Genomic DNA, 26,467 nt, shown 5'->3' on the forward strand with positions numbered 1-26,467 from the left:
GAGAGAGGCATACATATGTATACACAGAGAGACAAACTCTCTCTCTCTCTCTCTCTCTCTCTCTCTCTCTGTCACACACACACACACACACACACACGAAAAAAACCCTAATAAAAACCGTTGTGACAATCAGCAAAGCAGGTCACTTATGAAGAGAGTGGGACTTGCAGAAGGAACCACACAGCCAAAGCAGGATAGTTCAGATCTCAACGAACATGTCTCCTCCACGATCCGCATCATCTGGGATATTCGAGGCAGGTCAGGGCTGACCCTTTCACAAACTTTGGATCCTAAAACATCCACACCAGTGAGACTGTCCAGTCCGAACTGACGTCAGGATCCTTGGCCAGTGAAACCCCAAAATAAAGTAAGAAAGTTTTCGTGATACAAATTCATACCTCGAGTGTATTACATTGCCTATTTATTTGCTTATTTATCATCATTGTTGTCTTTTTTATTTATCTATTTATTTATTTATTTATTTATTTATTTATCTATTATTATTATTATTATTACTACTACTTTTTTATATTATAATTATTATTTATTTATTTATGTACGCTTATAGTTGACTTCATCAAGTTTTTGCGCCTTATACATATTATTAGTAGTGGTAGTAGTTATTTTTTATGTATTTATCTATTATTTATTCACCCCTTATTTATTTTATTTTATTTTATTTTATTCTTAAGGCCTGACTAAGCGCGTTGGGTTACGCTGCTGGTCAAGCATCTGCTTGGCAGATGTGGTGTAGCGTATATGGATTTGTCCGAACGCAGTGACGCCTCCTTGAGCTACTGAAACTGAAACTGCCTATTTAGACGATGAAAAAGTGCAGTATGGACACTCATATGAAGAAATCTCCTACCTGTGCATACCAAGAAAGTGCTCTGAGTTTTGTCTCTTTTTTTTTTCCAGTTTATTTATTTATTTATTTATTCATTTATTTGTGATCACGGTTTTTTTTGGTTTTTGTTTTTTGTTTGTAACGAAGTGCATATTTAGAACAGTGACAAAAAAATTATGTAAAATATGCACCATGTATACCTATGTTCTTCTGTATACGTCTTCGTCTTGTTACACTTTCCCCCTGCTATGCATTAAGTTAATGTAAGGTATTGTATTCGTACTGTTTAGTTATATTATTTAGTTATATTAAAATTTGTGCAATGTAAACAAAAATGAAAAAAAAAAAATTTTTTTGGAAAAAAAAGTAAGAAAGTTTCTAGTTAAGGTGTATTTCAGAATCCTCGGTGGGTGGTGGAGGCACCTCCGTCTCCTTCCCAGGGACTGCCCAGGGCTGAACGCCTGCCCGGGCCAGCACACAGAAGATGATTGTGCTCAGCAGGTACACAGCCCCCGTGATGTAAAACACTATCTGCCATTGCTCCTGGGTTCGCTGTCGAGATTGAAAATCTCCACGTAACATGCATTCAATCAAAGGAAAAAAAGAAACAAGAAGACATCTGTTTGTAGTTCGAAACAAGAATGTGAACGTATCCCATACATGTTCTTTCTCCTTGATGCTTTATGATGGCAGTGGTGATGGTAATGACAATAATAATAATAATAATAGTAGTATTGAAAAAGCGCTGAATCTTGTGAAGAGACAAATCAAAGCGCTTTCATACCAGTCATTTACACACATGCATAACTCTAAAACTGGAGAAACTGAAGACAAGGAAGAGGCAGGGGAAGGAGGCGGTTATCATACGGAATAGGAACCCCTGCACCAACCTATCGTATAATGAAAATCGTACTTAATGGGGCTTTTAGGGATTTCACCGACCGGTAAAAGAGGAAATGTGTTTTAAAAATGCTACTACAAGGGGAAATACTTTTGAAATGTTTATTTTGTGTATCAAGAAATAAAGACAGCGTGGCAATGTTGACTGACTGAGGTCAGCAGTAATAAATATGACTTGTGGACCTTTCGCGAACTCTGACATGGAACTGTGTCCTAGAATATCATATTCATGAACGTTTGAAATATTTTACAAGTAAAGATTGGGTATGTTAAGGAGTTGGTCATAGTAATAGGTCTGTGCCATAAAATTTGATAAGCTGCGTCATTTTCTCTACTAAATTAGATATCAATCTCATGAGAACATGACGACGGGAAATTGCATTTTGATATGCATGGTGCAGAAACAGAAAAGACGTGTATCTGGCTTTACCATGAAACTTGACTGAACAGACATTAATTAAGTAGCGTGAACAATTGGCCTACAAGTAGGTTGACTCGTGAGACTGATTCACAGCAACCGAAGCCTCGTTGCATATGACGATTGGCAAATGAAACTGTTCGGCTCAGAGTTCGACATTTGATCTCAGAATAATGTATTTCTCTATTGGTCAACCACGCGATTGTCATCCACGGACTTAACAATAAAATCTTTTCATAAGTCCGTGGTTTCATAGCATGGATTAACTCAGATGTTCATTTACTGGATAATCAACGCGAACTATTCTAATTCAGAGAGTCATCATGGGTCGAAACATCAATAAAACCGTAGCTTAGGTGTCGTACAGCATGTTAGCTTACCGGGAGGGACATCCGTGCAGCAGTTTTGATATGCATGGTGTCAGAGGAAATAACTCGCCATTAGGCCATTTGCTCGGCCCAACACTCGGCTTATATCACAAATTGACATAAGTTTACATTTGGGCCAACAGCAAAGTGAGAGCTGTTTTATCAATGGTTTCTCCAGTCAATGGGAAATCATTTACAGCTTAGTCTTTTGTGAAAGATTATGACTCTCAAACTAGGAGGAAAAATTGCACTGGCTCTTATGGACTGGTTGGCCTTTGGGAACCATCCCAACGCCGACTGTCCTAAAACCCTCTTGGCCGAGAGAGTGGGGATGTAACTTGGGCAAGACAGTCTCCGCTATAATCAAATTCTAGCCCAAATAGTCGGAACAGCAGTTGCCTCCTCTGCTGTTCTGATGGTCGAAGTGGTTCGTCCGTCGGGATCGACGAAGACCATCTAGTCATCCTGGGGGTGGGTGGGTTGGGCTCTGTGGGTGCGCAGGTGACTGGTCAGGCCAATCCGCGTCCGGAGGGTTCTGACGCAGTGTGGACAGGGGATGGTGGCGGCTGTCGGGGACTTGCTGGCACTGCTTTTCCTGGCCTGTCTGCGTTGCTCTACTGCAGCGATTCTGTTGGCCTCACAGGATTTGGCGCCTTTGTGGACAACTGAACGTCACTTTGGTCTGTCCACTGCATTCAGCTCCCATGTGTCGTGGCTGATGTTAAAGGCCTTCAGAGAAGCTTTCAGAGTGTCTGGCATGCGAACTACATGGCCTGCCCAGAGCAGCTGGGCCTGCATCAAGATGGTGTAGAAGCTGGGCAAGTTTGCACGAGTGAGCACCTCTGTGTCAGGGATCTTCTCTTGCCACTTTATGCCGAGAAGTTTTCTGAGACTGGTGGTGTGGAAGTGGTTCAGCTTTTTGGTGTGGCGTTTGTAGACCGTCCATGATTCACCTCCTTAGAGTAGTGTGGTGAGAACTATGGCCTTGTATACTTTGAGCTTCGTCTACAGGGTGATGTCTTTCCTGTTCCAAATGTTTTTATGGAGTCTGCCGAAGGCAGCGCTGGCTTTGGCGAGTCTGGCATTCACCTCGTCGTCGATGACAACTGTGCGAGAGAGTGTACTGCCCAGGTATGTGAACTTGTCCACGACGTTCAGTCGTTGCCCGTTGATGAAGATATTTGGTTCAACGTAAGGCTTTCCTGGAGCTGGCTGGTGCATCACTTCAGTCTTCTTTGTGCTGATTGTGAGGCCAAAGTTGTCACAGGCAGCAGAGAACTTGTCGACGCTGTGTTGCATGTCAGCTTCGGAGGCAGCGTTGAGAGCGCAGTCATCAGCAAACAGGAAGTCGTTGACGGTGTCTGTCCTCACCTTGGTTTTTGCTTGAAGCCTCCTGAGGTTGAAGAGTGAGCCATCTGTGCGGTACCTGATGCCAATGCCTACGTCCGCGTCTGAGACTGAACAGGGTGGGGGCAAGAACACACCCTTGCTTGACTCAGTTGGAGACAGGGAATGGTTCTGAAGTCTCTCCGTTGTCTTGGACTCGGGCCAGCATCCCATCGTGTAGTTGCCGGTGATGAACTTTCTGGGACATCCGTACTTCGCCATGATTCTCCAAAGGCCATATCTGCTAACAGTATCGAAGGCCTTGGTCAGATCGACATAGGTGGAGTAAAGGTCGGCGTTCTGTTCCTGACACTTCTCCTGGAGCTGCTTGGCAGCAAACACCATGTCGATAGTCCCGCGTTCTTTCCAGAAGCTACACTGGCTCTCTGGTATGAGACCTTGCTCAAGGTGCACTATGAGACGGTTGAGTAGCACTCTGGCCAGAGTCTTGCCTGCGACGGACAGCAGGGATATTCCACGATGGTTGTCACAGGCCTGACGATTTCCTTTGCGCTTGTACAGGTGTATGATGGAAGCGTCTTTGAAGTCCTGTGGAACTGCCTCATACTGCCAGATGAGCTGGAACAGCTGATGAAGCTTCTCAGTCAGAGCCATACCACCTTCTTTGTAGACCTCAGCTGAAATGGAGTATGAGCCAGGGGCTTTGCCATTGGATAGCAGACGGATAGCTTTCTGAGTCTCCTCCAAAGTTGGAATGGCATCCAACGACTCACTGACTGGCACTTGGGGGAGTCGGTCGATGGCTTCATCATTGATGGTGGAAGGGCGGTTCAGCACGCTGTCAAAGTGTTCAGCCCATCTCTCAAGGATCCTGTCCTTGTCAGTGATTAGGGTAGAACCATCAGCACTGAGGAGTGGAGCAGATCCGGAGGTGGTGGGACCGTAGACTTCTTTCAGGCCGTTATAGAAGTTGTTCATGTAGTTCCTATCTGCAAAGCCCTGGATCTCATCAGCTTTGTTGCTCAACCAGGAATCCTGCATCAGCCGCAGCTTCCGCTGGATGGTGCTGCGTGCGCTCTTCAGTATGTCTTTCTTTGACTGTGACTTGGGATCTTCAATGTGGGCTCTAGAGGCTTGGCGTTTGTCTTCCAGCAGCTGCTTAATCTCAGTGCAGTTCTCATCAAACCAGTCTTTGTGCTTCCTGGCAGAAGGCCCCAGGCACTCCATGGCAGTGTTGTTCACCGTCTCATGCAGTGCGCTCCATGCTGCATCCACATTCTGGTTGCCCAGCACGGTGGACTCAAGGCGTTCCTCCAGGGTGTCAGCAAAGCTTTGCTTGATGTTGCCTAGCTCCAGCTTGTTGACATTCAGGCGTTTGGGTGCTTTCATACCCTGAGGTCGTCTCTTGGGCTGGATGCGGAGGCTGAGTTTGGAGACGATAAGGTGGTGGTCTGTCCAGCACCGCACATGGCCCTCGTGACTCGTACGTCCTGCCTGTCCCTCTTCCTGACGATGACAAAGTCGATGAGATGCCAATGCCCAGAGCGAGGATGCATCCATGACGTCCTGTTACGGGTAGGGAGGCAGAAGACGGTGTTTGTGATAAGAAGGTCGTGCTCGGCACATGTCTGGAGAAGTAGTTGACCATTGCTGTTACAGTTACCAACACCACGCTTCCCAATCACGCCTTCCCAGGAGGTGCTGTCACAGCCAACTCTCGCGTTAAAGTCACCAAGAATGATGAGCTTGTCTGCGTTGGGTACAGTGGTAATGACAGCGTTCAGGTCCTCGTAGAACTTGTCCTTGATCTCATCCGGGTTGGTCATGGTGGGCGCGTAGGCGCTGACAATGGTGGTAAACTTCTTCCCGTTGCATAAAGGGAGTTTCATAGTCATCAGGCGATCGTTCACTCCTTTCGGGGGGCCAGGCAGCTTGCCAACGAGGGTTGTCTTCACTGCAAAGCCAACTCCAGCCTCACGTCTCTCCTCAGGTCCGCGACCACTCCAAAAGAAGGCGTAGCCTGCGCCTCGCTCACAGAGTTCGCCTTCTTCTGCCAGTCTGGTCTCACTCAAGGCAGCGATGTCGATGTTGTACCTGGCTAGTTCACTTGCAATGAGCGCTGTACGTCTCTGTGGTCTGTCCGAGTCGCCTCTGTCCAGAAGCGTACGCACGTTCCATGTGGCAATGGTCAATGGGGTGCTCCTTGTTTTCTTCTTTCTTTCCTTTGTGTGTCGACCGCTTGAGTAGGGTCCCCGTCAGCCGCGGTATGCTGACTAGGGTGGTGTGGCGCAGGCAATGTTTAGGGCACCTTTTCTAGCCCCTTCCTCATGCCATGGAGGTGAGCAGTGCTGTCCTGAAGAGGGCTGCTCAGTCGCACAGGGGGCTGCCGATCTCCACCGCTGCTTCAGTCGGTGAAAAACGACCCTATGGCCTGAGCCGCCTGTGTGCAGGTCCGCGGCTACGACTGCCAGTGTACCAACACCTGTCGCTTCGTCGCTCGCCTGTCGCCACAGGGCTTGGGGAAAATGATGGTATGGGATGAAGGATGACTGATGACTTGCGCGATGACATTGTTTATAGTGAGGAGGAGTTGCGCACCGTCGACCTCACTCTCTTGTCCGAGACCGTCTGTATCCAGTGGCAAGACGAGGTCAAGACGACTGGAGATGGAAACGGATGCAGTGGATGGCCAGGATGTCCTCTGTGCCTCATCCTGCCCTCAGCACTCCACAGTGCTCTGCTGCAACCGCCTTCCTCTCCGTTGAACCATGAAGGTTTCTTCCGCAGAGTCCGCTGGATCAGAGTCTTCACATGCTTGGGTAGACAGGCCCTAACTCACCGAGGGTTTGAGACCCGTCGGCTACCCTAACCTAGTTTAGCCAGCCTGTCAAAGCCATTGCCCGGGGGTTGGGCGCTGCCGCATGCTAGCAGCTTCTAGGACCCATAGGTGAGAGCTGGGTGCCGGTGGGGACCGATAGAGGACGAACCACTCCCGGAAGAGCGTGACAAGCCCCCCCTCTAGAGGTACTACCCCGCCCGTGCACCCCCTAACCGCCACTGACTTACAGAATGACAGTAAGGAGACGGAATGAGTTAGTCAGATGACGTGTCATTATTTCTTTTCCCATTTCTTCAGTCATGCGACATATCAGATCAAGGCTCTGACACACACTCGACAGACTTGGAGGACTCAAATGAGCAGATCTTTGTGCGACGTTCCAGTTACTCTTCACAGAGTTTTAAGGGAGAAGAAGAGGAAGATGAAGAAGCAAAGAAGAAGAAACAGAAGAGGAAGAAGAAGCAGAAGAAATATAGGAAGAAAAAGATCCAGTCTTGTCCTTCTTTCTCCTTTCAAAGCAAACAATATATCGTATCGTTCATCTCAGTCATCCTCATCTTTTTTTTTCTCTTCTGGCATCACGTTGAATATGTCTGTTTCTATAAATGCAACCATCAGATATGTAGTCAATATGGCGTAACAATCGAACACGTGACATGAACGTCCACACACACACACACACACAAATATAGATAGATAGATAGATACAAAGATAGAGATATACCCCTACATTTAAACCACAAATAAACCCCAGTCAGATTGATAGAGTCTGATTTCTTTCATAAAAAGAGCATTGAAAAAAAGAAAAGAAAAAAACACCCCATTTCATTTACAATAGGGGCCTTGCGGTCGGCTGGGCCATAAACCAAGTCCGTTAGACTGATTAAAAATGCAGTATTATATATGTAGCACAACTGTATTCTAATACAGTGCCTAATCATGTCAGCAGTTGCCCCACACTGGTAAAGAAATACTTCATCCAGTAACCGGACTGCTAGCATGTGAGCATTTTCAGTACACCACTCGATGCAACACCCATCCCCACTAAAGAAAGGCACAAACAGCAAGTGATTTTATCATAATATTCTGGTCGCACTGACTTGATACATCAATCCATTTGTAACTTTTTACTGATCGGGACCAGCTGCAACATGTATATATGATTGTGATAATGTCGTCAAAAGTGCCAGTTTCCGAAACCACAAATTATGGCTATCAGGTAATGTATATGACACCTACACTTGACTTACATCGGCAGTAATGACAGCCACCAGGTAGGGACCGATGACGCCAGTAATGGTAGTCACCGTGTTGACCACGGTGAAGATCTGGAAGGCGTAGCGTGGAGCAAAGTCGTAAGCATACACCACGAATCCACCTGGTATCGCAAGCCCTGCCCACACATTCAGGCTGACAGTGTGATCAGTGTCCATCCACAACTCATCAAATCCCAAAAAACAAATCAATAAACCTGGAGGGAATATTAACTCACTCAGTACGGCCAGTCCTCTCTTCTCCTCTACACAGACCCCTCGGATGTCCAGTGGGTGTCTGAATGACCCAACTTTTAGCTTCCGTCGTCAGAATTGTGGTATTCTTTGTCAACATTCACCTCTTCAGTAATAAGAGCCTTCCGCTTGCAATATTTTGATGATGGTAATTGGGGTGAAACGCTGTTAATGGCGTCTCTTTCGCCGTTCGTATGGAGAGAGTTAAAGGAATAAGTGACATGAAGAAAAGGGGAGGAACAAAGATAATAAATTAGCACGTGTACTTTTGTTGTTTCAAATAATAAGGTGAACTGTAGAAAAGAGGAAATTAAATTTCGAATGCAGAATTTCCAGGAAGAGGTACAATTATGAACTGAACGAAACCCCTAGCACCCTTGCGGGGGTGGGGTGGGGGGTGGGGGTGGGGGTGGGGTGGGGTGGGGTGGTGGAGGGTTGGGGGGGAGGGGGCGGGGGCGGATTTCTGTTCATTTAATCCGAACATGAACATGCAACAACAGAGTAAATATAATACTTGCAGGCCCCACTGCAGTCAAGGACACAGAACGGACAGAAATGAACCTGACAAGCCGACGGCTATGGTCAGCATGGTAACAACCAGCGTGGCCTGGTGACACTGCATATGACTCATCACCACCAGCAGTATGCCTGGCACCGTGGCGGCTGCAACAACAGCAAGAACAATATCACACACACACACACACACACACACACACACACACACACACTGGACACTGGTGGAGTAGTGGCTTAATGGTCGATCACACAACCAGCTGTATAGGGATAATGTACTAGGTTTGACTTGACTCTCACATGGACCAGGACTTTCACGTCCCATTAGACATTGTATGATGGTATGGGGTGGGTGATAGTCTTTTGGATGAGACGATAAACCGTTGAACGAGACGATAGACCGAGGTACTGTGTGTATGTAAAACAGTCCATTGCAAAAGTGACATACAATACTGTGCACAAAACATATCACTGACCAATACAACCCTGTGTTCCAACTCATGTTAACAATCATTCAATTAAACTGTGTTACCATTTCCAAACAAATCTCCTCTTTGCCATCACAAAGTGTCCAACTGACATAAGTACATGTATGGAAATCATTACTTCCAACATATCTCTGGTAAACAGCAATATGCAACCATATAGCACTGACCCTCAGTGCTCTCATTGTTAACCAACTCATTAATCTCATTAAAATGTGCTTTCCCACTTTGTCTGAACAAAATAAACCACTGACACATAGCACAACTCCTACACATGTTATCACAACTACCAACAAATCAAACATGTGTTCCACAACACTTGCTGTTACTCCCATGTGCACACACACATGAAAAACCCTCAACACACACTGACAATGTGTTAGCCTATAGATCTGTTCATTTCACATTTAACCGACACCACCTACTATATACAAAACAAAAGTAATACATAAAAAAAACAGAACAAGATATCTGTAACAAAACAGAAGAGGGGGGGGAGGGGGGGGGGACTCAAAAGATATAGGCCAGTACTTCCCTCAGAGGGTAGCTTTCATGATTAACACATTAACCCCTTTTCTTTCCACAAACCACAAGATCAACTTAAACTAGCTGTTCACTGACACAAAACATTGTTCCCGACAAACTAAGCTATCAACACAGCATAAACCCATTAAAAGTCATGTACTCATAGCCCAACAAGGATTTCCTTGCTCCTCACATCACGGATCAGTCAGTCAGCCTGTCAGTCAGTTTTTCTGGGAGACAGCTAAAACGTGGCTGTGCTGACTGGTTTCATCCCTTCCCACAACATACTGTGCATACTACAACACTCACTCCCCCAACTAGCTGATCTGAAATAACCAATCTTTGCTTGTCCTAGTGACGCGATGTGAATGACTGACAGATTCACTGCTTAATCCCAATTCGTCCAATTCAACAGATTGATCTGATTTGCTACAATTCTGCCCACTTGGCTGTACACATTCTATGACGACAAGTTCACCCGTTTACGTCACAAAGAGAATGGGGAGACAGGACAATACAACTCTCGGCATGTTAGCCGGCATGATCAAAGTTCACATTAGCATAAATTCTCCCTCGCTAACGTTCCCAAGGGGGGGGGGGGGGGGGGGGGGGGGGGGGGACGGCGAAGGGATGGGGAGGGAAAGGGGACAGAGTGTGGGTGGTGGGGGGTGACACTGCTGGCACACTATAACAACAACAACAACAAACAAAAAACCACGACAGCCTGAGTCGACATTTTCGGTTGTGTTCATGATGTGGGTCATTTTGCCGTGTTTTTAAGTCTAACTCTTGATAAAAAAAAAAAAAAAAAGGTGTGGATTACATGCTACATGCAAAAGTTCTAACATGCCTACATTTTAAAACGTTTCAAACGCACGAAAACGTTCGTTAAAACGGGTCCAAGATTTTAGGATACCAAACTAGGAAATATACTTACACAAAAAAGTGACCACTTTCCTGAGCACCAGTTTGGACATGATGCGTCGTTCGAGGATGAGGTCAAAGATGAACCCTGCCGCCGAGACAGCGACGAACGTGGCAATGTAAGGCAGCATGGAATACACTCCGTTCTGTCACAGAATATTGCTGAGTTTGTAGACAGCTGCATTGTGTCCTCTTTCTCTTTATTCATCCAGTACAGTTTAGGCCTATTGGTGATGCGTCCGCGTAGGAAGCGAGAGAATCTGAGTGCACTGGTTCGAATCCCACAGTCACCAGTATTTTCTCCCCTTTCACTAGACCTTGAGTGGTGGTCTGGACGTTAGTCATTCGGATGAGACGATAAACCAAGGTCCCGTGTGCAGCATGCATTTAGTGCACGTAAAGAACCCGCGGCAAAAAAGGGTTGTCCTTGACTAAATTCTGTATAAAAATTCACTTCAATAGGATAACAAATAAAACTGTAGGCATAAAAATATACAAAAAATGCGGCACTCTCAGTGTTTATGTATATCCCCACATATAGCTAAAACCCTTTTACAAGAGACGCAGCGAAATAATTCTATTAGATATTACACACACACTCTCTCTCTCTGTCTCTCTCTCTTTCTCATATATAGATACAGAGACAGAGAGAGAGAGAGAGCGAGAGAGAGAGAGAGAGAGCGTAATTGATGCCCGACTGAATGACACAGAAAACGAATAATGAGCGCTTTACCTGGGTGCCACCTGACACTGTGGCCGTATTCAAGATAAAAATGAATTGATTTTGCCTTCAGGCAAGTTATCTTTGGCATGGTAAGGACCGGCGGGTATAGTTTATTTTGCAGGTAAAGTTAACCTAGTATTCAAGACACGTGCGGTGCACTCAGGCAGACATAACCTATCGTCTGTAATGAAACATCCTGGTGATACCCTCCTGTGCATGCTCTTCTCACCCTACTACAGAACTACACTACAAGTGGAGTGATGGCCTAGAGGTAACGCGTCCGCCTTGGAAGCGAGATAATCTGAGCGTGCTGGTTCGAATCACGGCTCGGCCGCCGATATTTTCTTCCCCTCCACTGGACCTTGAGTGGTGGTCTGGACGCTAGTCATTCGGATGAGATGATAAATCGAGGTCCCGTGTGCAGCATGCACTTAGCACACGTAAAAGAACCCACGGCAACAAAAGTGTTGTTCCTGGCAAAATTCTGTAGAAAAATCCACTTCGATAGGAAAAACAAATAAAACTGCACGCAGGAAAAAATGAAAAAAAAAAAAGAAAGAAAAAAAAGGGTGGCGCTGTAGTGTAGCGACGCGCTCTCCCTGGTAAGAGCAGTCCGAATTTCACACAGAGAAATCTGTTGTGATAAAAAGAAATACAAATACAAATACAGTTCAGAGCATTGTCGAGAGAGTTAGTAACACAGGTGCAATCCGCAAAGCACGCCTGTTTTCCCTCAACAAAAAACAAAGCCACAATGCTAGTGTCTCTTCATGTACTGTTTTGCCTCATACTTGTCAATGTGATGATATTTACTTTTATTCTTTTAACTTGTCCGTGTAAGTTTTGTGCTTACTTATTTCTTATTGGGTAGGGGTTAAAATAAGCCTGGTTGATGCCTTTCCCATGCCTTTTGTGTTTATGTACTTATGCTATGCTGTTTCTTTGAATAAAAAGTGTTCAAAGCAAAAGGACAATGACAGAATTATCAAGATGTGATTGTGGTCATTATAAGGAAGGAAGGATCCGCCATATTTACCTCTGCTTCGTGGGCAATCACCCTTGGCAGGTAGTGAGGGTAAATTGCCTTCGGATTTGTAGACCCGTGGGTAGGTTCTTGTATTCCTGAATACCGGATACTGCTTACCCTCGGGCAGTTTGCCTTGCCTGAGGCAGATTATCTGCCAGTACGATTTACCCACAGGCACAATGGTCTCTTGAATATTGAATAGGGCCCTGACAGCTACTCTGCCTCTCACAAACATTCATGGGGAAAGAAACACTGACAATGGACACAACATTTACACATTCAACCACATGTGCAATTCGGAAACAAATTCACACACATAGATACACTCACTGGACAAATTGGAATCACAAGTATATGAAAAGATGAAACAATGGAAACATTTAAACGTCACGTGAGACTTGTTGCCATTATTTTGTTCATTCATGATAGTGGCAACAGCAGTTTTCAAGGAGTAACCGTATTCGCATCAACAGCAGCTGTAACTGTGTGATTGGTAGAAGCTGAAGGTGGGATTGTCATTCGTGGAAATGAAGTGACAATGTGAATGCCTTCACAGCTCGTATTCTCGTTGCTGCTTCTGATTTTGTAAGTGTAATTATAGTAATCGTATTCGTCTTATCTTTTGGTAACTGTTCTTCACGGCCGCCGCAGGCCTACTGGTCTACCTCCACCCTTCTTCACCTCTTTCTCTCTTTTTCTCTCCCTTTCTTCTTCTGTATCACAAAATCCCTTCAGCAACAGCATGTATTTGCACATAGTTCATCAGAGGGTAGGGGTTGTGGTGTTGTCAGATCTCCCAGTTGAGAGAAATAGAAAGGAAAGAGGTTAACTAGTTTATTCGTAGACGTCTGCCTATGCCACCTCTTTACCCTGGATTATTCTTTCTTGACGTGTCACATTCACTGTCTTACACGACTTTTGGATAGAAAATTCTGCAAACGAAGCACACCTGTAATGTTTATAACAGTTTCAAAGTTCTGAAATGAAGAAGAAATTCGTGAACAGCATGAACAATCACAACCAACGGTCCTTGACATGATATTCTTTATTGTTACGAACGACTTACCGACTCTATATCAAAGTGCATGACTTCATACAGGAAGGTGGGCAGATTGGAGAGCATCAGGAACAGTCCCCACGCGAACGATAAAAGTGCTGCGGCGTAAGCCCAGAAACACGGACACCGTAGAATACTGCGCCACGGTACACTGACCTGTTGTAAAATGAATGTATCAGCATGTATCTCTGCTTTAGAAAAAAACAAAACAAACAAAACAACCAACAACAAAAAAAAAAAAAAAAAAAAAAAGAAGAAAAAAAAGAAACAAACAAAGAAACAACCCCCCCCAAAAAAAACCCACACACACACACACACACACACAAAGAAAAAAAAGAAAAGAAAAGAATAGAAACAAACAAAAAAGCACACACAAAAAACCCCAAACCAAAACATAAAAAACAAAACAAAAAACAAAAAAAAAACCCAAACAAACAAACAAAAAAAACAAAAACAACAACAACAAAAAACAAAAACAAAGACAAGAGAGGTAAGGCCTTCAAGACTCAACTGATATACTTAAAAAAATTTATCGTTAAAATGTGTTCTGTATTTGTTACTATAAAGCTTTGGGTTAAAAAAAAAAAAAAAAAGGGAAAAAAAGAACTGAGCGCAGATTCGAACCCAGAATATTCGGGTGGGAAAAAATTGTCTTACTCATTGCACTATTGCGGATCCCTGCAGAAAATTAACATATAAATATGATTTTTTAAAGGCGATAAATCTATTGGGGTATTCGAAGTAATAACGCTCTTTAAATAAGAATATTTTGGTGTATCTCGGGCATTCAAAAATTCTTCAAGGGCAATTAAGAATTCTTTAAAGTCCGCGGTAAAGGAGGCGTGGCTATCGCCGCAATTTCTCTGCAACATTTAGCCGTTTTTCTCTGGATCTAGACAGATGTACAGGTTTATTTAAACCCGCCGGGAAAGTACGACATGGTTGATTCAATTTCTCTTTTATCTTCAATCTAGTTAATGGAGTATCCACTTTAAAAGATTCATACGCAGTAAACACGTCGATGATGTAGTCTGTGTCACTGTATGTGTTCTGTCCAGAATTTGCATTTCTTTCCATTTAATTGCAAACAAGACAATCGTCGTCATGCCGTGCACTCACTGAAACCGCCAACGCCACTACCACTGGGATTCGGTAATATGGTGTTTTGGGAACCCCGGAAATGGCCCCAACGAAATAAACCATTAACTCACCCAGTACGGTCAGTCCTCTGTTCTCCTCTACACAGACCCCTCGGGTGTCCAGTGGGTGTCTGAATGACCCAACCTTTAGCTTCCGTCCTCAGAATTGTGGTATTCTTTGTCAACATTCACGTCTTCAGTATAAGAGCCTTCTGCTTGCAATATTTTGATGATGGTAATTGGGGTGAAACGTCTTCTCTTTCGCCGTTCGTATGGAGAGAGTTAATCATACGGGAAACACGGCTTAATTCGGGACACTTACAAACTCTTACTGGTATGACTGAAGATGTTTTCCTACGATGTTAAAGCCAAATTTGGTATTGACGGACAAAGTATTTCCAGATAGAATGGCAATGTTAAAGTTTACCAAGGACACACACACACACACACACACACACACGCACACACACAACCAAAGACAGGGTTATAACATAGACTCATTTTCTTTACACAAGTGAGTCAACAACCAGAAAACCCGTGTTGCTGCATCGTAGCGACACAATCTCTGGGGGCAATGCGAAGCCGTCTGTTGTGACAAGAGTAATACAATGTTTAATGCATGTGTTACTATCGACTGGTTCTGTATTCCTTTCTCGCACTGCCACGAAGTGACCACTAGAGTGTTTGATTTTGTTTAAAAATGTTTAGTGTGTTCTGTCATACAAGAGGGTCAAAATCTTTCTATGATCCTCATCGTGTTCTCTGGGAAAAGGAAGGAAAGACTGAATGAATGGCCCAAGTGTTCCGTGCCTGAAGTAGAAAAAAACGAGTTAGCATGTGCTATGAACACTCCCGAAAGTGCGATGTATTTCCATTTCAACCCAATCCATTTCCCCCGCCCTTCACTCTCTCTCTACAAAGTCAGCAGTGAAGCATCACCTTGTCGACCTCTGTGTCGGCAGCTCTTGTCATGACGATGTATCGCCGCTCAGCTGGGGAGATGCAGGGATGCTGTTCTGGAGAATCCCTCATGAGCAGGAACCAGCCTATGCTCCACACCACTCCAACGCCACCTAGACAGGCAGTTATTTTCTGACATACACGAATGAATAAATGAATAATATAAGTAAAGAACTCTGAATTGTCTGCTACCACCATGTACAAAGTGACTGTTCAGTGATGGGGAAAATATAGTTTACTGAATATTGTGATTTTGTGTTTCATTATTTATGCATTGCTTTCCAAGTACATCTGGAATAACTCTGATGGAATGCAAGATCCTGAAAGTATTTTTCTGTAGCGGAAGATTTCATAGATGTGACGATGGTTCAGTGCTTGTTTTAAGCATTCATCATTTGCAGATTTCAAGTCTATTCACTGTCTTTATCTAAATATATCTTCTGATATGCGTAGTGGTCTCGGATTACTCTTCATAAGTTTAGTTTTCATTGGACCATGTTTTTTGTATCCAGAAATATAAAGCTTTGTCCGGAATTTTTATTATTATCATTATTTTTTTGTTGTTGTTACTTTTTTTTTTTTGACAAACAGGTGACAGACTGGAAATTAAAAAAAAAGGAACAAACCTTTGTCAAACTTTTTGAAGCATCCATAATTTGTGGCAATCAGAGACAGGTAAGCACGCTTCCACAAATAGAACGAGCAACCAGGTGGGCAAGTGAACGAGCGAGCGAGAGAGCGACAGAAACGGAAACGGAATGGTTTATTCACATATAGGCCTCAACCCCAAGTGAAGGGGTAAATATGAACATTATACAACTCAATAAGACAACATAAGCAAACAAGCATAAATGCAGATAACAAAACATAATTATATTCATTTCACGAAGTGACTATTTCTCTAAGTTTGAAAGCCTTATACAAAAACAAGGAAAAATCACGAACGTCCTTACTGTTGCTTGACGACATTAACAGACTTAATTTAAACAAAGAGGGATGTTTGTAACATTTTGCTTTTGTAAACATTTCACGAATATTTCCTAGCACCGGGCAACAAAGAACAAAAGGTAATTCGTTTTCTTGGGATTAGTTACATAGAGGGCAGACTAAATCATTCGTACTAGAAGTTTTGTATCTTGAGTGATGCACTGTCAGTTCTGATATTCCTAATCTAAAATTCGTTGTTATAAATTTCAAGTGCTTGTCCATATCTTGCAGTAGTCTAAAGTTATTTTCATACAGAGAGATTAGATAAAGTCAAAATTCAAAAGCAGAAACCCATTTCAAAGAGCTTTCCTATATTCAGTCTTACGACAGGAGAAACCTTAGATAAAAACAAAAAACAAAACGCATTTCTGTTTTTATCAAGTACCTATCTATCATAGTAATACAATCATATAGTATGTTTATGTATGTATATATATAAATGTGTGTGTGTGTGTGTGTGGTGTGGTGTGTGTGTGTGTGGTGTGTGTGTGTGTGTGTGTCCCTGTCCATACTTGCAGTCGTCAAAGGTTATTTTCATACAGAGAGATTAGATAAAGTCAAAATTCAAAAAGCAGAAAACCCATTTCAAAGAGGCTTTCCTATATTCAGTTTACGACAGGAGAAACCGAAAATTAGATGAAAACAAAAAAACAAAACCCAGAAAGGTTCCATTCAACTTTCTTAAAAAAACCAGAGTCGGACTGTGCGACATAGCAACGTTGTGCGCGCACGCATTTCTGTTTTTATCTAGTACCTATCTATCATATGTATATATCAATCATATATGTATGTTTATGTATGTATATATATAAATGTGTGTGTGTGTGTGTGTGTGTGTGTGTGTGTGTGTGTGTGTGTGTGTGTGTGTGCCCTTACCGAAGATGTAAAAGACTGAAGGCCATCCGTCCAAGAAGCCATAGCGACAGAGTAAAGATGTCAGATAAAAAGCGGCAATACTGCCCAGCATTTCGCCGCAGAACGAAATTCCCATCAGCCGGCTCTGCTCGTGGACAGGGGCCCAGTTTCTCCACAAGGCGAAGGCAGATATTATCGCGTTACCCTGTCAAGAGTTCAGATTCCGAAAGGCACATCACATGTTTTTGGTGAAACGGCACAGCCTGGGACAAACAATCAGGCAATAAACAATGAATTTACCCCCCGACCCCCCACCCCTCCACCCTCCCCCAAGAAAAGAGAAAAAAAAGAAGGCGAAGCCTTCGTGGCTTACATGTGATAAAATACAAGAACGAAGCCAAATATGCGGGGAGTGGATGGTGGAGGGGTGAGTTTTTTTTTCCCGTTGGGGGTACACACACACACACACACACACACACACACACACACACACACACACACATATATATATATATATATATATATATATATATATATATATATATATATATATATATATATGTGTGTGTGTGTGTGTGTGTGTGTGTGTGTGTGTGTGTCTGTGTGTAGCCAAGTGCTCAGCTGGCTACTGCTTCTACTGATTCACGCATGAGCTGTATAGCAGATGCTTTTCGCAACTAACCCGCTGGTCTTCAACAACTCGCGCAGAATGCGTGACGCCATTCCAAATTTGAATGTAAAACCCCTTTTGTTCCAAACATGTATTAAATCAAGTCTCTGTATTGTTCACTGCAGATTATATCTGTTACACACACACACACACACGTAAATAAGTTAGAAACATATTTGATTTTAGTTTAATCTTTGTCAGTGTAAAGCTTTCAACTGACGCTAAGCTTACGTCATTTTGTCTTTCCGCCACGCACAATGCTACAGTTTACAATTCTTTATGTGACTGCTGTTGAAAACTAAAAACACGCTATTATAATCCACCTAAATCGTTTTTAGGTTGATGTCTTAGTAGCATATAGGGTCTTTGAACGCAAAGTGAAGATAGTAAATGCAGAAGAACTTGTAAGTGAACCTATTTTTTTGTGACAAGACCATTAAGATTGGAAACAAGCATATATTGTTCAAATGATGGACAGAAAAGGGTATTTATTTTATCCACCACCTCATACAGAATAATGGCAACTTCCTCAATTTTAATCAGTTTAAGACAATATATGATGTAAATACGCATTTCATTGCTTATCACGGCTGTATCCAGGCTATTAAAAAATACTGCAAAAAGTTTGATTTTAGATTACAGAGAAATAAAGCTTTAGATATTAAAAAATCATTGCAGATTATTTATTCTGTCTGTAAAGGAACTATAGCATACTATGAAATAAACGATAACTATACGAAGTCGAACTGTTGCATAAGATGGAGCAATAAGTTACGAACGGATATAAATTGGGATATTACATTTCCCAAAATTAAAAAAAAAAAAAATGAAGTTAGACTCCAGTGGTTTCAGGTTCGGCTTGTTCGTAGGATAATAGCAACAAACAAAATACTGAAAACAATGAAAATTAGGCAAGATGATACATGTAGCTTCTGCCACTAAGGAAGTGAGGATATCGAACATCTGTTTTGGAGATGTGATATTGCAAGTTCCTTTTGGTCTGTTTTTGAACGGACTTTGAACGAAAAATGCCAACATATTTCAAACTTAAAATTAACAGAAGAGATGATTCTGTTCGGTAATTGCTTAACAATTTCATCTGATAACATCCCAGATTTCTTAATCCTGCATGCTAAATTTTATATCTATAAATGTAGAATAGATTGCACACCACCGGTACTGGAAACCTTTTTGCATCAAATTAAGGCACAGTGCAACTTAGAAAAATATTTGTCATACATGAATATGTGTCATACATCATTTAGAATAAAGTGGTTTTACTACATGCGAATGATAGACAACCAAAGATAAATCCACTCTTGTAAAGTAGTATATATTATATACTTATCCTTTATTAGTAGAGTCAGAGCAGTTCTTAAGATCAAAACAATTATCCTGCACAGCATAAATAGGCCATACAATAAAAAACAAACAAACATATATTACTTTGTATTACAGTGTAACTTAAGACCATCCACATTAATGAAGATTCACCTTGTCCAAATTCTGGAAATGAATGTGTGTGTTTTGTTGGTTTTTTTTGTTTTGTTTTTGTTTTTTGTTTGTTTGTTTTGTATTTTTTCTTTGTTTTTGCTTTTTGTTTGTTGTTGTTTGTTGTTTTTAGTGTGTGTGTGTGTATGTGTGTGTGTGTGTGTGTGTGTGTGTGTGTGTGTGTGTGTGTGTTGTTTTTTGTTTTACATTGGTTATATATTATGCATGCATGATTGGGATGCGTTTTTTTTTTTTTTTTTTTTTTTTTTGTATGTGTGTGTGTTTCTATTTCTGTTAAAATTTTGTTTTGTGCGTGAGTGTGTGTGGATGTGGACATGCATGAGATATACAGGTTATGTGACTATATGGCAAGTTATGTAAAAGTGTTCCTTTTGTATTCTTTTGAATTTTTGTGTTTAGTTTTCCTTCTTTTTCTTTTCTTTCTTGTATGCCTTATTGTTGCCACTATATTTGTAAAATCTTGAATAAAAAGGTTAAAAAAAACAAAAAAAAAACAAAAAAAACAACAAACATTATCTGGCAAACGAGCGCACAAGCACTGAAAATATGACAAATTACAATTGAATGTAAAGCTGTGAAATTAGCCATAGTGGTACTAAGACTTTCAAAGCCTATCAGCTCGCGGGTATTTTATCACTCGATGAAATAAGAAAATTAATTTCTTCTAAATACACATGAGATGCACAGCTGAGGAAGATTTTGAGGAATTAAATGTTAGGTCTGATATTGATCCTCTGAAAAATGCACAAAATAATTAATTCAAATTTGCAAACCATTCAACATGTGTATGAGACATTCTAGATTATACTTACATAAGTTTACATGATATGTCACCTCTCGTTCCGGTACCACCTGTGCCTCATTGGGAGTTAACTAAAGCAAACGTCAACATACGTGTTTCTGATACAACAAAAGAAGAATGTCCACATATAATAGCAGCATCAGTCAGAATAGAAGTAGAAGAAAAAAACACCTGATAATCATTTAAAAGTTTATACTGATTGTTTGGTTCTGGTTGATAGCAGTGCTGAATCTGGTTTGTGATTCCTAGCCTGAAAACAGAAAAAATCAAATCAGTTAGAAAAGGGATGCTCAATCTCTAGAGCTGAGTTGGTGGCCATCCTTATAGCTTTGAGTTTCCTTGATCAAATACCTGTGACGATAAGTAACATTATTTTTGTATTGATTTTCAATCAGAATAAAAAAGTTGGTTGTTTTTATAATAATCAGAGAGAAGGTTTATTACACTCCTTATTTCTGAAGGGCATTAATGTTGATTTTTAGTGGATACCATCCAATACTGGATTTCTATATACCGACTAAGGAGACACAGCAGCAAAAAGAGAAGCAAAGAATTTTACAGCCAGTGAAAAGGTATAATTCCCGTTGTCGTACAAAGAAATGAGCAGTGCACTGGAAAGTTGTTGTTGTTTTGGGTCTTTTTTTTTAAACAAGTGCTTCAGTTCACTCTAAAACCTCGTCATTAGACGCTTGAAGACTTTGTTCTGATTTGTAGAACAGTTTTATTCTCAGACTATAATCTAATTCATTACGGACTAAATATTGCCCCAAATATCAAGTGCATTTGTTTCTGTGATAAGTAAGTTAAACATGAATTTTGACTGTGATTTGATGAAACCTCACCTGCACGAAAGTGTGTCATTACAAGTCGCTGGGAGCATTGATTTTTTACTTTTTATAATAATTATCAGATGTTTCCCTTGTTGAATTAATGACTTCTCTTTTACAAGGTCCATTAAGTAATCTTATTTAATCATATTCAAATATCTATTTCATATATTTATCTTTGATTCCAAAATCCTTTTACCTGGTTTCCCCCAACTCACCATTCACCCCCTCCTCTCTCACCCTTTGAATGATAACATTCAAATGTGAAAATCAATTCTTTAACAAAATGTATACAATCACCAGTATGTGTGATGGGACATTAAACAAAATTCCACTCCACTCCAAAGGAATGGTGTTGATATCAGTAACGTTTGCAATGCTGTCAGACTGACCCAGCAACAGACTCACCTGACCAATCCCGGAGATGATCCTCAGAGTGAAGACGGCCCAAGGAGACAGCAGGGCTGCTGGATGACACAGTGCGTGACACAGTGACATCACCAGGAAACAGCCGGACAACGTTTTTCTGATACCAAAGTGATGGATGGCGATGCTGGTCGGAATCTGTCCAATGGAGTAGCCAATGTAAAGCGCCGCCAAGATAAGGCCTTGAGTGCGTTTGTCCCACTCAAAAGGCCCATCCTGTTAAGTAAAAGGGATAAGAGTTAGGGAACAGCATTTCTGGTGAGTAAATAATCTTTTTATTCTTTTTTTTTAAAAACTTGACGTGGGGATCAGGTTTTGAGGTGTGGGGAAGGTCGAGAGTGGTCAGAGGAAGGAGAGGTGATGCATCATAACGTGCATTGCGCGTGCTACGGTCTTATGTTTACGTTTTCCTTAACCCCTTCACTGCTGCTGCTGCTAGCCAATGAAGGGCTATCACCTCACTGAAATAAGACTGGGAGATTTCAGGTCAGCATGTCCGTTACATTTCTTGATCTAGACTTCTTCCTTTTGGAGTGACGTTAACATCTGTTCAGCAACATAAGTTTTACCAGTGATAAGTACACAAAATGTAATAGCTTCAATTAAAATTCATGCCACGCTGGCATCGTTTCACTAAGGTTCATCAGTTAAGTTAAGGAAGGGGGAAAGGTCGAATATCAGTCATGGTGTATCTTAATGCATGAATTCTGTTTTCCAGTTTTTCCACAGGGGAGGTTGGGACAAACACACACACACACGCACACACACGCACACACACGCACACGCACACGCACACATACATATGCACACACCTAAAATGTTTTAAAAGAAACACACGCATGAACCAAACTTACGTAAATTATTTATTCAACAATATGGAACACTTTCAAGACAAAGCTTATGAGAGAAAAAGCCAGATGTCAGCTGGTATTGATCACTGGTATTTATGATCCTCACTTATTCTGCTTTTTTTTAAGTCCGTGCTTTATGGGTTGGATGGAATTTCCATAATCCACTAACACATCACAAAATCTTCAGGCCGGACTACATTGAAGTCGGATGAGGTGTGGCTCCAGCCATATGGCTGCCTGTACCATTGGAATATGAACACATCATGGTATCCACAAACAAAACCCCTGGATGTGTTGTTTTGTTAGGACCATGGGAAGAGGTAAAGCTGAAGGAGCGAATCCCAGTTCAGTTATCAAGCCCAGTCTTTTCTGGCTACACTGGCTGGACTGAGTAAGAGTCGTGGAACAACTCACGGTCTCAATGCTTTCTTGCACAGGACTCAGCGATGCCATGTTCATTATTTTAGCTTTTCAAGATCTAGACTGTGGTCAGGCAGTCAAAGCAGGAAAGTTGCTTTTTGCTCATAAAAGCGAGAGCAGAGCTCTTTTGGGGACTTAAGCAAAGCTTGTCTCATTCCACCCTGCCAGTTTGCCATCGCTAATTGGGCATCTACCATAGGGATTGAAAATCAAAACTCGCTTAATAATGTAATCACCCAATGACGGCAGTGCATAACAGAAACGGTGACAGACCCGAGCGAAAGACAGTATGCTTCAGATCAATGCCACTGCATGACAATGCTGCTCCTTGTAAAGCAAAGACCACAGCTCAGTGTTTAGTAGCAGTTCAGTTTCATGAGTTGTCTCATCCAGCCTTCAGTCCAAACCTACCACCATGTGACTTTTGGATATTTCCAAGGTAGAACGCTGCTCTTGCTGGGGATATTTTTTTCATCTAGATGCAAGGCGTTGCCAGAGCTGTAAATAATTCACAAATGCATGGCAAACCATCTTTGGAAAACAACAACACATTTGAGAAGTGGCTGAAGATGTCACAATTGAATACTTCGAAAATCCCCCAAAATTCAAACCTGACAGCCCATCAGTTCCAAAGAAACTGAACTATTTTCACGGTCTGTCGAATGCTTTACTTAAACGAAAGAAAGAGGGAATCAGTGGACGATATAGCCATATAGGTGTCATAAAAGAGAATCAGTGGAAGAAATAGATGGTAAGTGTCACACAACAGAATTGGTGGAATAAATAGTGTGTTACGTGTCACATAAGGAAATCAGCGACAGAAATAACTGTTACGTGTTAAACAAGTGAGTCAATGGAAGAAATAGTCTGTTTCGTCTCACACAAGAGAATCAGTGGGAGAAATAGCCTGTAAAGTGTCACACAAGAAAACTGGTGGAAATATAGTCTGTTACGGTCATAATGAGAGTCAGTGGAAGAAACAGCCTGTTACATGTAGCACAAGAGAATGGGTGGAAGGAATGGCCTGTTACTTGTCAAACACGAGTATCAGTGGAAGAAATATCCTGTTATGTGTCACACAAGAGAATCGGTGAAGAAATAAATGTTACTTGTTAAACAAGAGAATCAGTGGAAGAAATAGCCTGTTAAGTGTCACATAAGAGAATTGGTGGAAATAGAGTCTGTAACTGGTTACAAAGAGAATCAATGGAAGAAACAACCAGTTACAGGATTACAGAATCCAAGGAAGAAATAGCTGTTGCGTGTCACACAGGAGAATAAGTGGAAGATATAGCCTGTTACATATAACACCAGACAATCAGTGAAAGAAATACCCTGTTACGTGTCACACAAGAGAATCAGTGGAAGAAATAACTGTCATATTATGCATCACACAAAATAATTAAAAAAACGAACGAACAAAATAATTAGCAGAAGAAATAACTGTTACAAGTTCTGTAAGTAAATAAGTGGAAGAAATGGCATGTTATATATCACACAAGAAAGTCGGTGGAAGAAATAGTCTGTTACTTGCAACACAAGAGAATCAGTGGAATAAATGTCCTGTTATCTGTCAGAGAAGAGTATCACTGGAAGAAATATCATGTTACGTGTCACACAAAAGAATTGGCGGAAAAAAACAACAAACTGTTACGTGTTATACAAGTGAACCAATGGAAGAAATAGCCTGTTAGGTGCCATAAAAGAGAATCAGTGGAAGAAACAGATGTCAAGTGTCACACAAGAGAATCAGTGGAAGAAATAGCCTGTTGCATATCATACAAGGGAACCAGTCCAAGAAATAGCCTGGTATGTGTCACAAAAAATGAATCAGTGGAAGAAAAAGACTGCTACATATCACACAAGAAAATCGGTGGAAGGAAAAGCCTGTTACACGAAACACAAGAGAATCAGATGAAGAAATAACTGTTACGTGTTATACAAGTGAATGAGTGGAAGAAATAGCCTGCTGCATGTCATACAAGCAGACTCACTTCATCGCTGTTGGGCACTTCACCAGTGAGGTCATCAGCATTCCCACATCGCTGGTCATTCTGTGCACTGGAGTGGTCAAGCGAAGTGTTGGAGGGGAGAGTGGTCAGGTCAGTTGTCCACCCGAGGGTGGTGGTGATTGTGGCGTTCTCTGCCAATGGCTTGTCACCACTGCGACTCACTGAAAAATGATTAATCTGTGCTTGTATATGTACTTTTGAATGATAAAAAAGAAAGAAAAACCAAAACTTTATATTCGTGCTTAAATATATTTGTATTTGTATTTCTTTTTATCACAACAGATTTCTCTGTGTGAAATTCGGGCTGCTCTCCGCAGGGAGAGCGCGTCGCTATGCTACAGCGCCACCCATTTTTTTGCATTTTTTCCTGCGTGCAGTTTTATTTGTTTTTCCTATCGAAGTAGATTTTTCTACAGAATTTTGCCAGGAACATCCCTTTTGTTGCCGTGGGTTCTTTTACGTGCGCTAAGTGCATGCTGAACACGGGACCTCGGTTTATCGTCTCATCCGAATGACTAGCGTCCAGACCACCACTCAAGGCCTAGTGGAGGGGGAGAAAATATCGGCGGTCGAGCCGTGATTCGAACCAGCGTGCTCAGACTCTCTCGCTTCCTAGGCGGACGCGTTACCTCTAGGCCATCACTCCACATATCAGTGGAGTGACCATAAGTTATGTTGTCAAAGTACAATCCAGATACAGCGTGAACCAGTTGCCGTCGGGAGTGATTAGCGCTTAAGTCTGTCTGAGGAAAGGACGGCCCAGGATGATCTAGCTGTAAACGGCAGTAAGAACCTCAGACTTGTGACACAAACAAAGTGGCTGAGGACTGCAGGGTACATCTATGTCTATGTAAGTCTTCCCACTAGCAGGACGAAGCCTGCCATTGTGGGAATATTCGTTTCCTGGTCGGCCCATAACCAAAGCTGAGGATGTTGTGGACTCAAATGGTAACACTTCATTGTTTCTCTACCGAGCTCCATCCACTTGACGGAGGCAGCTTCGAAAGTGTTTTTCAACTTTTCTGCTAGCAATTATCATATGCTACTTCATCCGACATTGCTCTTATTTGTTTCATTGTATTCGTTTGTTTCTTTTACTGTGACTGTTATCGCTGCTGTCAGTGTTGTGATGGTGTATAGTTTTTAGTATTCTTATTTTTGATATTATATTATTGCATTTCTCTCCAAGAGCATTAGATAAACAGGAATGCTCTGTGGTGGTCTTGCTATTATGTTTTGCAGTCATTCTATGTGGAAAATATGTGTATGTGTGTGTGTGTGCGCGCTAAGATGATGTGTACTTTCTCAATTGACCTGAACGAAGGTCAGGGTCATTGGGAGAGAGAGAGAGAGAGAGAGAGAGAGAGAGAGAGAGAGAGAGAGTGTGTGTGTGTGTGTGTTCATCGGATACCATTGTCATAGTGTCAGCGATTCAAAATTATTATGGCTAGCTGACTGAAGAAAAACGATGTCAGTGACCCAGTGAGGTATGATTCCTACAGTGACTACAGTGACTGAACCAGT

At 42.0% G+C, this 26,467-nt stretch overlaps 1 protein-coding gene across 1 annotated transcript in view; it reads right to left on the reverse strand.

Annotated features, from left to right (window-relative positions):
• Positions 1-1,225: 1,225 nt before the first annotated feature.
• Positions 1,226-26,467, reverse strand: part of LOC143294631 (putative transporter slc-17.2) — a 25,863-nt gene continuing 621 nt past the window's right edge. The window contains exons 2-10 of the mRNA XM_076606007.1: positions 24,926-25,104; positions 21,643-21,876; positions 17,445-17,628; positions 15,561-15,694; positions 13,492-13,638; positions 10,688-10,820; positions 8,789-8,890; positions 7,970-8,112; positions 1,226-1,399 (exon numbers count right to left, since the gene is read on the reverse strand). Coding sequence (XP_076462122.1) covers positions 1,226-1,399; positions 7,970-8,112; positions 8,789-8,890; positions 10,688-10,820; positions 13,492-13,638; positions 15,561-15,694; positions 17,445-17,628; positions 21,643-21,876; positions 24,926-25,104 — 1,430 coding nt within the window. The remainder of the gene's footprint in view (positions 1,400-7,969; positions 8,113-8,788; positions 8,891-10,687; positions 10,821-13,491; positions 13,639-15,560; positions 15,695-17,444; positions 17,629-21,642; positions 21,877-24,925; positions 25,105-26,467) is intronic.

The sequence above is a fragment of the Babylonia areolata genome, chromosome 20 (assembly GCF_041734735.1).
Source record: "Babylonia areolata isolate BAREFJ2019XMU chromosome 20, ASM4173473v1, whole genome shotgun sequence".
Lineage (NCBI taxonomy): Eukaryota > Metazoa > Mollusca > Gastropoda > Neogastropoda > Buccinidae > Babylonia > Babylonia areolata.